The 13,214-nt window shown below is 34.1% G+C and overlaps 2 protein-coding genes across 2 annotated transcripts; one reads left to right on the forward strand and one right to left on the reverse strand.

Moving 5' to 3' along the window:
• Positions 1 to 7,306: 7,306 nt before the first annotated feature.
• LOC104725837 (transcription factor TRY) lies at positions 7,307 to 9,019 on the forward strand. Its single transcript, XM_010444576.3, has 3 exons — positions 7,307 to 7,651; positions 8,053 to 8,140; positions 8,606 to 9,019. The coding sequence occupies exons 1-3, from the start codon at positions 7,585 to 7,587 to the stop codon at positions 8,778 to 8,780; spliced, it is 330 nt and encodes a 109-aa protein (XP_010442878.1). The 5' UTR covers positions 7,307 to 7,584; the 3' UTR covers positions 8,781 to 9,019.
• A 1,272-nt stretch (positions 9,020 to 10,291) lies between these two features.
• On the reverse strand, positions 10,292 to 13,191 carry LOC104725838 (transcription factor SPEECHLESS). Its single transcript, XM_010444577.3, has 3 exons — positions 12,647 to 13,191; positions 11,733 to 12,362; positions 10,292 to 10,800 (listed from the first exon to the last, which is right to left on the reverse strand). The coding sequence occupies exons 1-3, from the start codon at positions 13,028 to 13,030 to the stop codon at positions 10,732 to 10,734; spliced, it is 1,083 nt and encodes a 360-aa protein (XP_010442879.1). The 5' UTR covers positions 13,031 to 13,191; the 3' UTR covers positions 10,292 to 10,731.
• Positions 13,192 to 13,214: the final 23 nt, after the last annotated feature.

The raw sequence follows: 13,214 nt of genomic DNA on the forward strand, positions 1-13,214 counted from the left end.
GTGCGAGAAATCTGATGTTGACATATATAATTTTATGACAAACGTTTTTGATTTTCGGTTTTTTTTTTTTTTTTTTTTTGGTCAAAATTTAGACAAGTAATATGTTAGCAAACCGAACTCAAACTTAGACTAATCTTCATTTTCTTGTCGGTACTTTTTTCCAAAAACCCAATAAAAAAAATAAAACAAATTAAATAATAACAAAGAGACAAGAACTGATATATAGGTAGTGACATAATGGACTTGTTTAATAATCCTACGAAATATGTAATCCTAGTACGAATGGACAGGATTTTTTTGTTTAGATGACTCAACTGGAATAGACGAGACACACGATTTTCAACCTGTGGATGTCTAAGTTCTCTTTTATAGAATTATGTATTCGGTAGATTTAAATTTGATATAGAGTTGTTTTTGGTAGATTACGCCAATTGTTGCTACCTAAATATGACTTCTACCTTTTTTTGTCTCTTAAATGCATTACACAAATTATATTTTAAAAACGATTATTGTACCATAAATAGTAAATTGTTTATTTTCATAAATTGTGCTCTGTATTTTGCAACTCACGTGTCACAATATAGGTTAACTGTAATACGGCAATTTTCATAATTTGTATGGTACAACGTACAACAATCCATTTTTGAAATAGGATAATTTCATGTAGAAAAGTTGTGTAGCTTTACCGCAATACAATTCACATGAAAGTAAATAAGAAATATAACTTTTAACTATGATGATTGATAGGACTAGCTGACAAGTCATACCAATTATTCGAAAGAGTAAACTGACCGTCTAATAATGCTGGTGAAGCCTACAGACTAAAAAATTGCTGTTACGTACAAGAACATCATCACTCTAGTAATCGTGCAGGTTTGTTGTTTGAAGTTCCTCTTGAGTTTTTTTTTTCTCTTTCTCAAATTCCACTGTGCTGATTTTCACAGCACATTATTTTGCTGAGATTCAGTACTTTTTCTCTGTGCAGTGCAGAGTCTATTCAGTTAGAGTTCTACTCTACATGTTACGATTTGATATGATCTTGTGTCCGTGCTTTTGCTTTCTGTAGAAATTATTTTAACTTTAGTGTTGGAATCATTTATATATCTATATAAATATACTATTATATGTTTCAGGACTAGGCTGGTCAAAGTTAGCGAATGAATTAGTTGAAGTCTTAGTTTAGAAATTCGGATGTTTACCCAAAACGTCAATACTACTTTTCATAATATTATAATCATGATTTGTAATATAAAGCCGTACTTTTAGGTTTTTTTTTATTCTCCCCTAAGTTGTATATGAACTGGGCCACAAATGAGTCAAATAAGAAGGAAGTCCATTGAAGCTTAGTTAACACTCTCAAGTGAAGATAAAATTGATTGTATATGCAACACTTCTATTCCATAACAAATTTGATGTCTTGCAAGATAAGGATGATGACTAGCTCTCCACAGCTGTTATAGTGACTCACACTATTCTAGATCGTTCATTCTGCCTCTATATAAGACATTGTATTCCAAGAGTGTAAGACAACCTAAGTTTATAATAAAAGAACAAAGTTTTCTCAAGATCTTGTTTTATCTTCATGGTATCAGAGTATTGTAAACCTTCACAGGTCCGTCAATAGCTACTACATACCCTTTTCCGGACAACATTCATGTCACAAGTACCGTCACCATCAAGCTCAACAATACAAACTATCTTCTCTCGATTCACATGGTTCTATCCTATGAAAGCAAAATCTGAGTTTCTTGCAATCTTCAAAGTTTTTCAAACAATGGTTGAGAATCAATTCAAGACTAAGATCAAGGTTTTTCAGAGTGATGGAGGTGGTGAATTTACAAGCAATCTTCTCAAACAACATCTGTCAGAACATGGAGTCATTCACAGGATCTCATGTCCTTACACTCCTCAGCAAAATGGGATTGCTGAAAGGAAACATCGACATCTAGTGGAGCTTGGTTTATCGATGATGTTTCACAGTCATACTCCTCTCCACCACTAGGTTGAAGCATTCTTCACAGCAAGCTTCATCTCCAATCTGCTTCCATCTGCAACTTTAAAAAATTGTAGTCTCTACGAGTTACTGTTTAATCAAAAGCCAAATTACAACATGTTTAGGGTGTTTGGCTCTGCTTGTTATCCATGTCTCAGACCAATGGCCAGTCACAAGTTTGATCCAAGGTCTCTACAATGTGTGTTTCTGGGGTATCATACACAATACAAAGGATATAGGTGTTTATACCCTCCAACGGGTAAAGTCTACATATCAAGATATGTAGTATTTCATGAAAGTTGCTTCCCTTTTACCAACCAGTACAAGTCCCTAATTCCAGCATATCAAACTCCTCTGCTACAAGCTTGACAAGCGGGTTCAGTAACTCCAAATCCAAGTTCCACTGCAGAACCGTCAACACCTCCTCCGGTTTATCCTTCTCATGTGTCAAGTCAGACAATTGTTCAACAAGTGCATGATCAGGCCACAAATCAGTCAGTCGAACATGACAATAATCACATTCTCAGTGAGAATGACAGTTCTGCAAATGATGAAACAGATAACTCTGATTCAGAAGTCGAACAACAAGAAGAGAAACAAGAACAACAAGAGCACCAAGCTAACGACAACAACACGCATTCCATGACTACTCGAGCAAAAGCAGGAATACATAAACCTAACACTAGGTATGTTCTCATCACATCAAGATTTGCTCCTGTAGAACCAAAGAATATTGCAGAAGCTCTACAACATCCTGGTTGGAACGATGCAGCTCACGGTGAGATTAATATCATTCACATGTTACACACTTGGGATTTGGTTGAGCCTACAGAAGAGATGAACATTTTGGGGTGCAAGTGGGTTTTTAAAACCAAACTCGAACCGGATGGGTCTGTTGATAAACTTAAAGCTCGCCTTGTTGCCAAGGGCTTTGATCAAGAAGAAGGGTTAGATTATCTCGAAACGTTCAGCCCTGTTGTTGGAACTGCAACTATATGCATGGTTCTTGATGTTGCAAAAGCTAAAGACTGGGTTATAAAGCAACTTGATGTCTCAAATGCTTTTCTGCATGGAGAATTGCAAGAACCGGTCTTCATGCTGCAGCCTCCTGGCTTTGTTGACACACAAAGACCGTCTCATGTCTGTTGTCTTACCAAAGCACTCTACGGACTTAAACAAGCTCCGAGAGCCTGGTTTGACACTTTCAGCAAATACTTAATCGAGTTTGGGTTCACATGCAACAAATCTGATCCCTCATTATTCACTTATCATAAAAATGGTAAATCATTGGTGTTGCTAATGTATGTGGATGACAAGCTTCTTACAGGGAATGATCAAAACCTTTTACAAGATTTGCTCATCTCTCTGAACAAACGATTCTCAATGAAGGATCTGCGAGCTCCAAGCTATTTTCTTGGGATTGAAATTCAGAAGTGCTCTTCAGGTTTTTTTCTTCACCAGACAGCATATGCATCCGACATTCTTCATCAAGCTGCAATGTCCAACTGCAATCCTATGCCTACTCCACTTCCACAAAATTTGGACAAGCTGAACCTTGAACTCTTCTCTGAACCAACATATTTCAGAAGCCTTGCTGGAAAGCTCCAATATCTTACAATCACCAGGCCTGACATCCAATTTGCAGTCAATTTCATATGCCAACCGATGCACGAGCCAACGATTTCTAATTTTGGTCTTCTCAAGCGCATCCTCAGATATATCAAGGGAACTCTAAACATGGGCTTATATCTAAAAAGAAGCTCAAACTTGTCACTCTCGGCTTTTTGTGATAGTGATCATGTCGGTTGCAAGAAGACAAGACGGTCCACAACAGGATTCTGTATACTTCTTGGTCCTAATCTGATTATTTGGTCAGCAAGAAGACAAGAAACAGTCTCAAACTCGTCAACAGATGCAGAATACAGAGCTCTAACGGCTACTGCTCATGAGATCACCTGGCTTTTATTTCTCCTTCGTGACTTGAAAGTCTCACAACAGTTTCCTACTCTGCTCCAATGCGACAACTTCTCTGCAGTGTACTTAAGTGCGAATCCAGCTCTACACAAACGGTCTAAACACTTCGACACTGACTTTCATTATATCAGGGAGCAAGTGGCGTTGGGACACATCGAGACACAACATGTACCGACTCAACTTCAACTGGCCGATATTTTCACAAAGTCCTTACCAAAGAAGGAGTTTGAGGATCTCAGAACCAAACTTGGTGTGGTTGCCTCACCCACCCCAAGTTTGAGGGGGAATATAAGTGATGTATGTGAACTGGGCCACAAATCAGTCCAACAAGAAAGAAGCCCATTGAAACCTAGTCAACACTCTGAAGTGAAGACAAAGTTGATTGTACCTGCAACACCTCTACTCCATAACAAATTTGATGTCTTGCAAGATAAAGATGATGACTAGCTCTCCACAGCTATCATAGTGACTCACACTATTCTAGATTGTTCTTTCTGCCTCTATATAAGACATTGTATTCCAAGAGTGTAAGACAACCTAAGTTTATAATAAAAGAACAAAGTTTTCTCAACATCTTGTTTTATCTTCACGTATGATGAAATTTATATGTTTAGTTGTAATTGTTTATTCCTCTCATAACATTCTTTTGGCAACACAGAATTTTTTTTTTTCGACATTTATTTCATGATGAGAATTGATATATCAAATTGAAACTTCCAACCACGGTTAATTTGGTATATATGGGCTACAATAGTCTTCAGATGATAGTGAATATTTTCGGCTAGTTCCAGAATTTATACGAAAGAAACATCAAGAAAAACAAAAAAATGGCTCACAAATACCTTAGGAGAAATAAAAAGTAAAAGAGTATACGTTCAACCTTAATTAATTCCAACTACATATATAGTGATAGTCTCCTCGTCGTTCAATCCGATCGAGTCCCTCCTTTGGGCTCATAACTTTTATGTCAAAAATAAATTTACTCATACGATGTTTATGAATGAGGCTAAGTGAATCTACTCATTCATATAGTCATATGTTGCTAAATGAATATTCTGATTCGTATTATCGTATATGATGTTGTTTCAACAGAAAGCAGCAGAAACATTCATTCATTGGACCACCTCAAATGTTGTTGACCAATCAAAACATCTATACAGTTCAACAAGTTTTTTTTAATTTAATTCGAGCTTTTAGTTTGTGGGGTTTAAACTGATATTTTAATGATCAGGTTTAATAAAAATACTATATGTATGGGGATTCGTATTATATGTGTATTCATTTGATGCGTTACGAATAAAGATGTTTTCTTAGGACTAAGAATGTTAGTTGAAGTGATCTTACCAACAGCTGCAACCATGTTTCAAATCGGTTCAATACTTCTTTTTCTTTCTTATAACTCTCTTAACTAAAAAAACTAGAATTCCTTAATATCAATTCTTTTATGATTAATCTATCTTCTTCTCTTTTATGATCAAATTTATTGTCCAACAAAATAAAAAAAAAGAATAATTTGTACAAGAGTTTAAATTTTAATTAAAGTGGAAAGAGAAAATAGATAGTGATTGCTTTTATGATTAATCTTTCCAGGAGACAACATGTCACCATCTGTGTACATATGTTGTTTAAAGATGGTATAGTAAAATCAAATTATTACAAAAGGTAATCACATCTTTGTCCTTTGTACAGGGTATATCCATAATTTTATGACATTGTATTAGGTATACTAAGTTACTAAACCAATATAATTCCTTCTTTTTGCTCCTAACTGAAGACACATTTTCATTCAATGCATTCTTCAATCTAGGAAAAACTATGAAAAAAGCATTAATAGCAACCGATTTGATCCGGTCTTCTAAACGAACTTTATGCAACAGCCCTAGCGCTTTGACAGGTGAACAAGGGCTTCAGGAGCCGTGATATAGGATTCACCTTCCGCAATGTCTTCAACAGGTGAACCACCTTTATAAACCACCTAAAAGTTGACCATGCATCAAATGCGCTCGTACAGAAATACATGTATCCCCACCTACGTGAAGCACACTATTTGATTGAAGATACATTCACCAAAGGTCAAAGATACTTAACCAAAATAGTTACATCACGTCGGATATGCCAAAATCACGTTATAGTCGGTATTCTAACGATTGTAAGCCCCGACCAACATTGTAAAAAAAAATGGTACCAAAACATGGATCAAGTAGTTCTCTATATATATAGTTCTCACGTATTGGTGACTTATTGACTTGAAAATAATTTAACAAATAGATAAATTTTAGTCTCCGTTTTAATGTTGGCTACTCTACAAAAAGGAAATGATGCGATGGAATTCATATATGACTCCGCCTAAGCTAAACATGAACATGGTAAGTGATCATCATGACCATGCTTCTATATATTTCAACTACAACCACTTCTAGTAGGAAAAAAGAATGAAGGAACTAGATATTGTGCATCAAATGGAGTCGAGCTAGGCTTATCTTCAACGGTTGAAACGACTACCATACCCGTCAAAAACAGTATTGGCGACATTTTTTTGTGATAGTAACTGTATATATAGTTTGTTACAAGATTTATTGAAAAGCGTACTTTATATGTGATGTCTCGCACTCGACTTTAATTCGTTATTTTTAATAGGTCGATTCAAATTTATGATAGATATTGAATATATCGAAGAAAATGCAAATCAAGGGATTTTGGTTGTATCATGTATGAGAGAGATTGAATTTCTACAAAAGCATTCATTAAATCCTCGTGTAAGTGGTTTCAGTATTTCGCCAGCGAAGGAGTTGCCATACAGTGTCATATGTAATGTCTTAGTCACCATAGATTCTAAAACTAAAACATATGTCAAAAAAAAAAATATATATATATATATATATAGGGGTTAAATATAAAAGCATTGCGTTGTTACCATTCTCATTAAAATTTGGGATAAAAATCACTAAAATCATGATTTTCTACTTAAATTCAGAGATCAAACAAAAATTATGTTTATATGGGAATGAAGATTTCGATACAAAATATGAACATTTAATATAATGAATTAATTTGCTTTAAGAACTTGTATCCGGTGCCGTTTGGTTTTATAACCCTTGAAAAACTAGTGTAGTTTAATAACAACTAAGTTTCTTAGAAAAACAAATTGGACTTGACTAACAAATGGAAAGAACAACAACAAACCAATAATAACTAAAACATCGTTGAAATTGCCTCTGCCAAAATTATAATCAATAAACTCGATTATTCTAAAAAGAAAGTAGGTTTACAAAAATTGAATAATGGAAAAACTAATTTGTTAGTATCTCTATGAATGAGAACAAAGTTAGCCTTCAAAATACTTTCAAATCCCAATAAAAAGGACTTCATCACCATGTATGAGAGTGTCAACGACAAGTCTACACAAAGGCTAAGAGGTCAACAAGACCACACAACACTTCTTACTATTAGTTTGCAAAGGCTGTTCGTTGGACATTTCCTTCTCTCTCCTCTTCTTCTTCTCCGCTCTATAAACTCTCATCTCTCACATCTTTATCTCCTGACATTCTTCAAACCCAAAAATTTCATCACATTATATTTTTCTCTCCATTTTTTTTTCTTCTTAACCTCAATTATTAATGGATAACACTACTGACCGCCGTCGTCGTCGTAAGCAACACAAAATCGCCCTCCATGATTCTGAAGGTCCCTTCCTATTCTCTATATACTTTCTACATCCAATTTTACTCTGTTTTCATATCTCTTCATGTGTAGAAGAAAGCAAGAGAGCTGGATGTTTCTATAACTTTAGTCTTATCCATTATCAAAAACAAAACAAAAATGCTTTTTTCCACCTTGAAATTTACTAGTTCCAAGGATCCGAATAAATATTTATTTGAGAGTATACTTGTATAGAAAACGAGGGGTCCGTTCACTTCTAAATTAGCAACACCTCGTGCTAACATAAAAAAAAACTTATCAAGATAAGTTTCTAGTATTAACATAATTATTTAGTATTTAAGAGAATATATTTGTCTCTTCTCAGTTATATTGTATATTTATTATAAGTTTTGAGTTTAATTGGTTGAATCTACAACTATGTGCAGAAGTAAGCAGTATCGAATGGGAGTTTATCAATATGACTGCACAAGAAGAAGATCTCATCTTCCGAATGTACAGACTTGTCGGTGATAGGTAACAATTTCTTCTTATTATTATTCTTTACTTCTTCTGTCTATAATCTCGGCCTAAATTCAAAATTATATTTTTAGACATTTCTAAACAATATAATTAATAGTATGCAAGTATTAACAATTTTGGATACGTTTGTTTAGGCATGTACTTTACATATATGTACAGTGTACCATGTTGTAGAAGGGAGCACATGGCTTCCACTAATTTTTTGTCTAAAAAAGAAAGCACATTTAATTAAAGCTATCACGTTCATTAAGTAACAGATGTACACACACACATATGTAGAGACTAGAGATAGACGTAAGTACCTAATTTATTTTTCTTATCTGTAAGTACTTATGTATAAATGCTTGGCTGGCTCAAATATGGAAATTTGAACTGACAAACCATACAATATATTGGAAAGAAAATATAAATGCTAATGTTTTTTGGATAAAAATATAATTTTATTTTTTTGTGAATTAGGTGGGATTTAATAGCAGGAAGAATTCCAGGAAGACAGCCAGAGGAGATAGAGAGATATTGGATAATGAGAAACAGTGAAGGCTTTGCTGAGAAACGACGTCAACTTCACTCATCTTCTTCCCACAAACATACCAAACCTCACCGTCCTCGTTTTTCTATTTATCCTTCTAATTAGAGAATTTTAATTTTCTTTTGTTTTTATTAAGCCCCACCACCACCCAAGGAGAAAATGAAACTTAAAAAAAATAATAGATGTATAGTAGTGGTTCTTGTTAGTTTGAAGGATTTAGCATCTATTGTTTTCTTTTTGGTTGTGTTTTTTCTATAAAAAAAATTATTATGTAGGTTTCAATTGGTACTCAGCTTTAATCCGTGAGGTTAAGTTTCTATACTATAGGTTTCAATTGGTACTCAGCTTTAATACGTCCGGTTCAATTTTTTTTGCTCGTCTACAACTCATATTATCCACACTACTAAGTTTTCAACATGATACTACTATATATTTGCATTATTCAATCATGTAATTAAACCATTTAGAAAATAAAATCATGTAGTTATAGACTTTCAGAGAACTTATCTATCGGTAGCCACAACATATCTGAAAAACGGTTGAATAATAGTTTAATTAGTGACAAACATTGTTTTAACAGTGAAGAATTCACAAATATTAGTTGTAGACTTATAGTTGAGTGATACACTCTGACGAAACTTTTTTGTTTTCTTACCAAACTAATGAAATAATATATCTATACCAAAAATAAAATTACTCTAATTTCCTCTTAAAACATAGCTTAAAATACAAACACGTAATGTAAACTGTGTACCACCAACACAAAATCATAAAACGTCCGTCTCATTTGGTAACGGACTAACACGTTACGGACGTTTTGCTTCTCAAACTGATTTGTCATGGACACAACAAGCCAAACGGATAGAATTTTGGGCTAATATGCTTTTCATGATTACGTAACCAAACGATTCAGTTCGGCCGAAAAGCTACATATGTCGTTTCACATAAACTACAAAAGTCACAATGCCAGTTAGATATAGAGCAATTTGTAGGCCCAATAGTATCCAATTTGGTTGAGCCATTATTTAACAAGGTACGAGTGCAACCAAGTAATTCAATGGTCCAAAAGATATGCTCAAGTCCACTTTTCACAGCCCACTTGTAAGTTCACCATTAGTGTACTCTGCGCTATGCTCTCGGACTCGAACTTTATCGATCGGGTATCTTTTTTCTTTTTCTTTTTTCTCTTCGTTTTTATCAACTCTTTATCTCTTCATACCCAAAAAAAGGACACAGTTCTAGAGAAAAAAAAAAAGGAGAAACTATCGATCTCTAGTTCAAAATTTTATTTCGTTGACACCATTGGCATATCAATCAAGTCTTCATCTTCAGCAAACTTCTACGTAAACATTTACATAATTCTTTCAATAAGATTCTACTGATAAGAATGTGAAACGAGACATTTGAATTATTTCTTACACAAATACGTATAAAAATGTGCAGATATTGATATTTTAATTTGGAGACGATAGCGGAAAAAAAATCAAAACAACTTCTTACGATCAAGAGGAGTATACTTTTTGGATAGATCAAATTAACATCGTTACTTCCCTATAAAACCGATTCTTTCAATCCATCTTTAACATCCCTCTTTAAGTCTTTATATCCCTCCGAAATTTAAGATGCAAGATTAGTTTTTATTCATACACTGTTGTTCATTCATATGCAATTACAGCTACAATGCCCGATGTAATAATAAAAACAAAGTTACATAAGAGGAGTACGTCTACTCTAATTTCGTAGTTTAAGAAAAAAAATTACACGTTTTGCCAAAAAAAAAGTTTGCCAAAAAAAAAAAAAGAAAAAAAATTACACGTGACAAAGCTGTTATATAAGAAAGCTGATAAATTTTAAAAACTCACTTATACCTATATTAGTTATAATTAAGTAATATTCGTTGAAATTTAAAATAACATTTTGATTTAAAAGGAACTCCGAACCATATATCTGTAGAAAATGTTTGAAGATAATTTAAATTAAGGATAATAAGGAGACAAAGTGAATACGTACTGGTCTCTCGTTAGGGGATCTATACGAAAGATGGATTAAATCTTCTTTATTGGCAGAATGTTTGCTGAATTTGTTGAGCCAGTTCTTCTGCACTTAGTTGGCACTCAATTCCAATCTATCAAAACAAAACAAAACAAAATAAATAAATAAATACTAACTCTGTTTCATAATAAATGTCATTGTGACACTTTTCATACAAATTAAGAAAATATATTTTATATCGTTTAAATTTAAATTAACTCTTAATATTCTTCAATAGACATGAGGTTTAAATTAGAATTTTATGCTAATTTTTATAGTGAAAACCTAACGTAATATTTATTTTAAAACAAAGAAAATGACACTAGAATGACACTATTTGTGTGAAGCAGAAAGAGTAGATAATTTCGTCTTTTAACTAAAGAAAAAAATATATTTTAAGCAACTTAATTACTAAAAACACTTGCACGGAGACCTATGTTTTATATATGATAGCATAAATCTAGACTAAAATTTCGACCTACAGCCATTGTATAAATGTGTGTACTTATCGGAAATATAACTAAGTCTTGACACGAAGAAACTAAGGCAGCTTGATTTATTTGAATAAAATCAAATATGTAGAATAATTTATTTAGAAATTAAGATTTTGGGTGCTCTTCAATATATAGAATTGTATACGACATAACAAGACACGTGTTATTTCACGCATTGTTCTTTTTTGAGAAAGTCAAATGTGTATATAATAAAAGTTTTAGTGAAAGTATACAAAACAAAGAATAGTTAAGTTTTGTATGTTTGTGAGAAATCTGACATACCCTACGTTTGTGTGCATATATATATACAATGTAGATAAGAATTTTATGTATCATATATTGAATTTCTTATAAATCAAAGGTGTGTATGAATTTAAGTGAATCTCAATGAATTATTACTTATTACACTACCCTACCATTTCTTCCCCCACCATATATCCTATGTACGAAATATAAATGTACTGAAATACACTCATGAAAAATGACAAAAGCAAATCAGTGAAAATTAATTAAGATGATTATTCGTACGTACCTTGATGGTGAAAGAATTGAGCATGGTTTCGTCGACGGTGTTAATATTAACTTGAAGAATCTCAAGAGCCAGATCTTCAAGAGCAGCAATTATCTTCATAACTTGTCCTGGGATCTTATGTGACACCGTTTTGAGTAGCACGTTAGCTCCTGAGAACTTCACTTCCACGTCAGCCAATGCCGATTTTGAGTTAGCAACAAGCTCATTAATCACACTACTCTCATGGTTACTACTGACTGAAGGAGACGAAGAAGATGAAGCAGGAGAGTATGGAGGTGGGTCTCCTAAGCTGCTGCAACTAGCCAGTGAGCTATAAGAACGAAGTGGAGGCTGTGGGATGAGTGGTAGTTGCGGCGGAATGGCTCGGTATGGGCTTGTGGGCTGAGGGGTTCGAGGGCTTATGGGAGGGAGAAGGAGATGGTGAGGTATCTGGTAGTGGTTGATACGCGGACTAAGAGGCGGTTTACGCGGGCTTAGAACAGGCGGTGAAGGACGAGGGCTCGGGACAAGTCTTGGGCTTAGGACTTCGGCGTAGGTCTTACGTTGTTTCTTGGCTTCTAAGGATTGAAGAACTTGTTGTAACTCGCTTATGTACTCCACAACTCCTCCTATGATGGATGCTTGGTCCCCCTTTTATTATTAGGTTGGTTTATGAGGAAAGAAAGAAAATATAAGTCAATATAAACAATCTATATATCACACATTGTGACATGAAAGAAAAAAAAAAGAAATAGAGATGATTAGTGGGACCAAATGTCAATTTTAATTGTCATTATTCTTACAAAAACATAGATATGATATTTTTGATGTATGATAGATAGGTACACCAAAAAGATTAGTTGAACGTATAATATTAATTAGTCGGGCGCTACGACAACTCACATACTGACTAAGATAATTTATGGAGAATATACCCGTTTGACGTAGAAACAAGGCATAAGAGAACGTAAGACGGTTAAGTGCTCGTTCATTTGCTTTCTCCGGTTACGTTCCACGGTTACATGAGACATCTTTTGTTGCCCATCTTGCTTATTATCTTCTTCTCCTTCTCCTTCTTCGTCCTCATCTTTCCCGGTTTCTAGTCTTTGCTTCTTCCTCTTAGGAGATGAGTTTTCATAATCTTGATCCTTAACTAACTCCTTGGAACTTGCGGTTCCATCTTTAGGTGTAGATGCAGCTGTCGGAGATACCTCTCCGGCGCCTTCAAGACTCTCTAAGATGGCAAAAAGATCATCTCCGGCTAGTGAAGTGTCGACGAATTCACACTCTTCAAGAAAATCCGGTATTATCTCCTGCATCGTGACTAGAAATATATTTTTCTCTCTCTCTCTCTTCCTCGTTCGTTGATTTGAAAACCAAAAAAAAAAAGCAAAAAAAAGAAGAAGAAAGATTTAAAAGAAAGAGACGCCAAAAGACATATCAAGTTGAGAAAGAGAGATAAAGAGAGTGAATGCCAAAAGGAGTAAATATGAGGGACTCGCA

Source organism: Camelina sativa, chromosome 11, assembly GCF_030686135.1.
Source record: "Camelina sativa cultivar CO46 ecotype springtype chromosome 11, ASM3068613v1".
Lineage (NCBI taxonomy): Eukaryota > Viridiplantae > Streptophyta > Magnoliopsida > Brassicales > Brassicaceae > Camelina > Camelina sativa.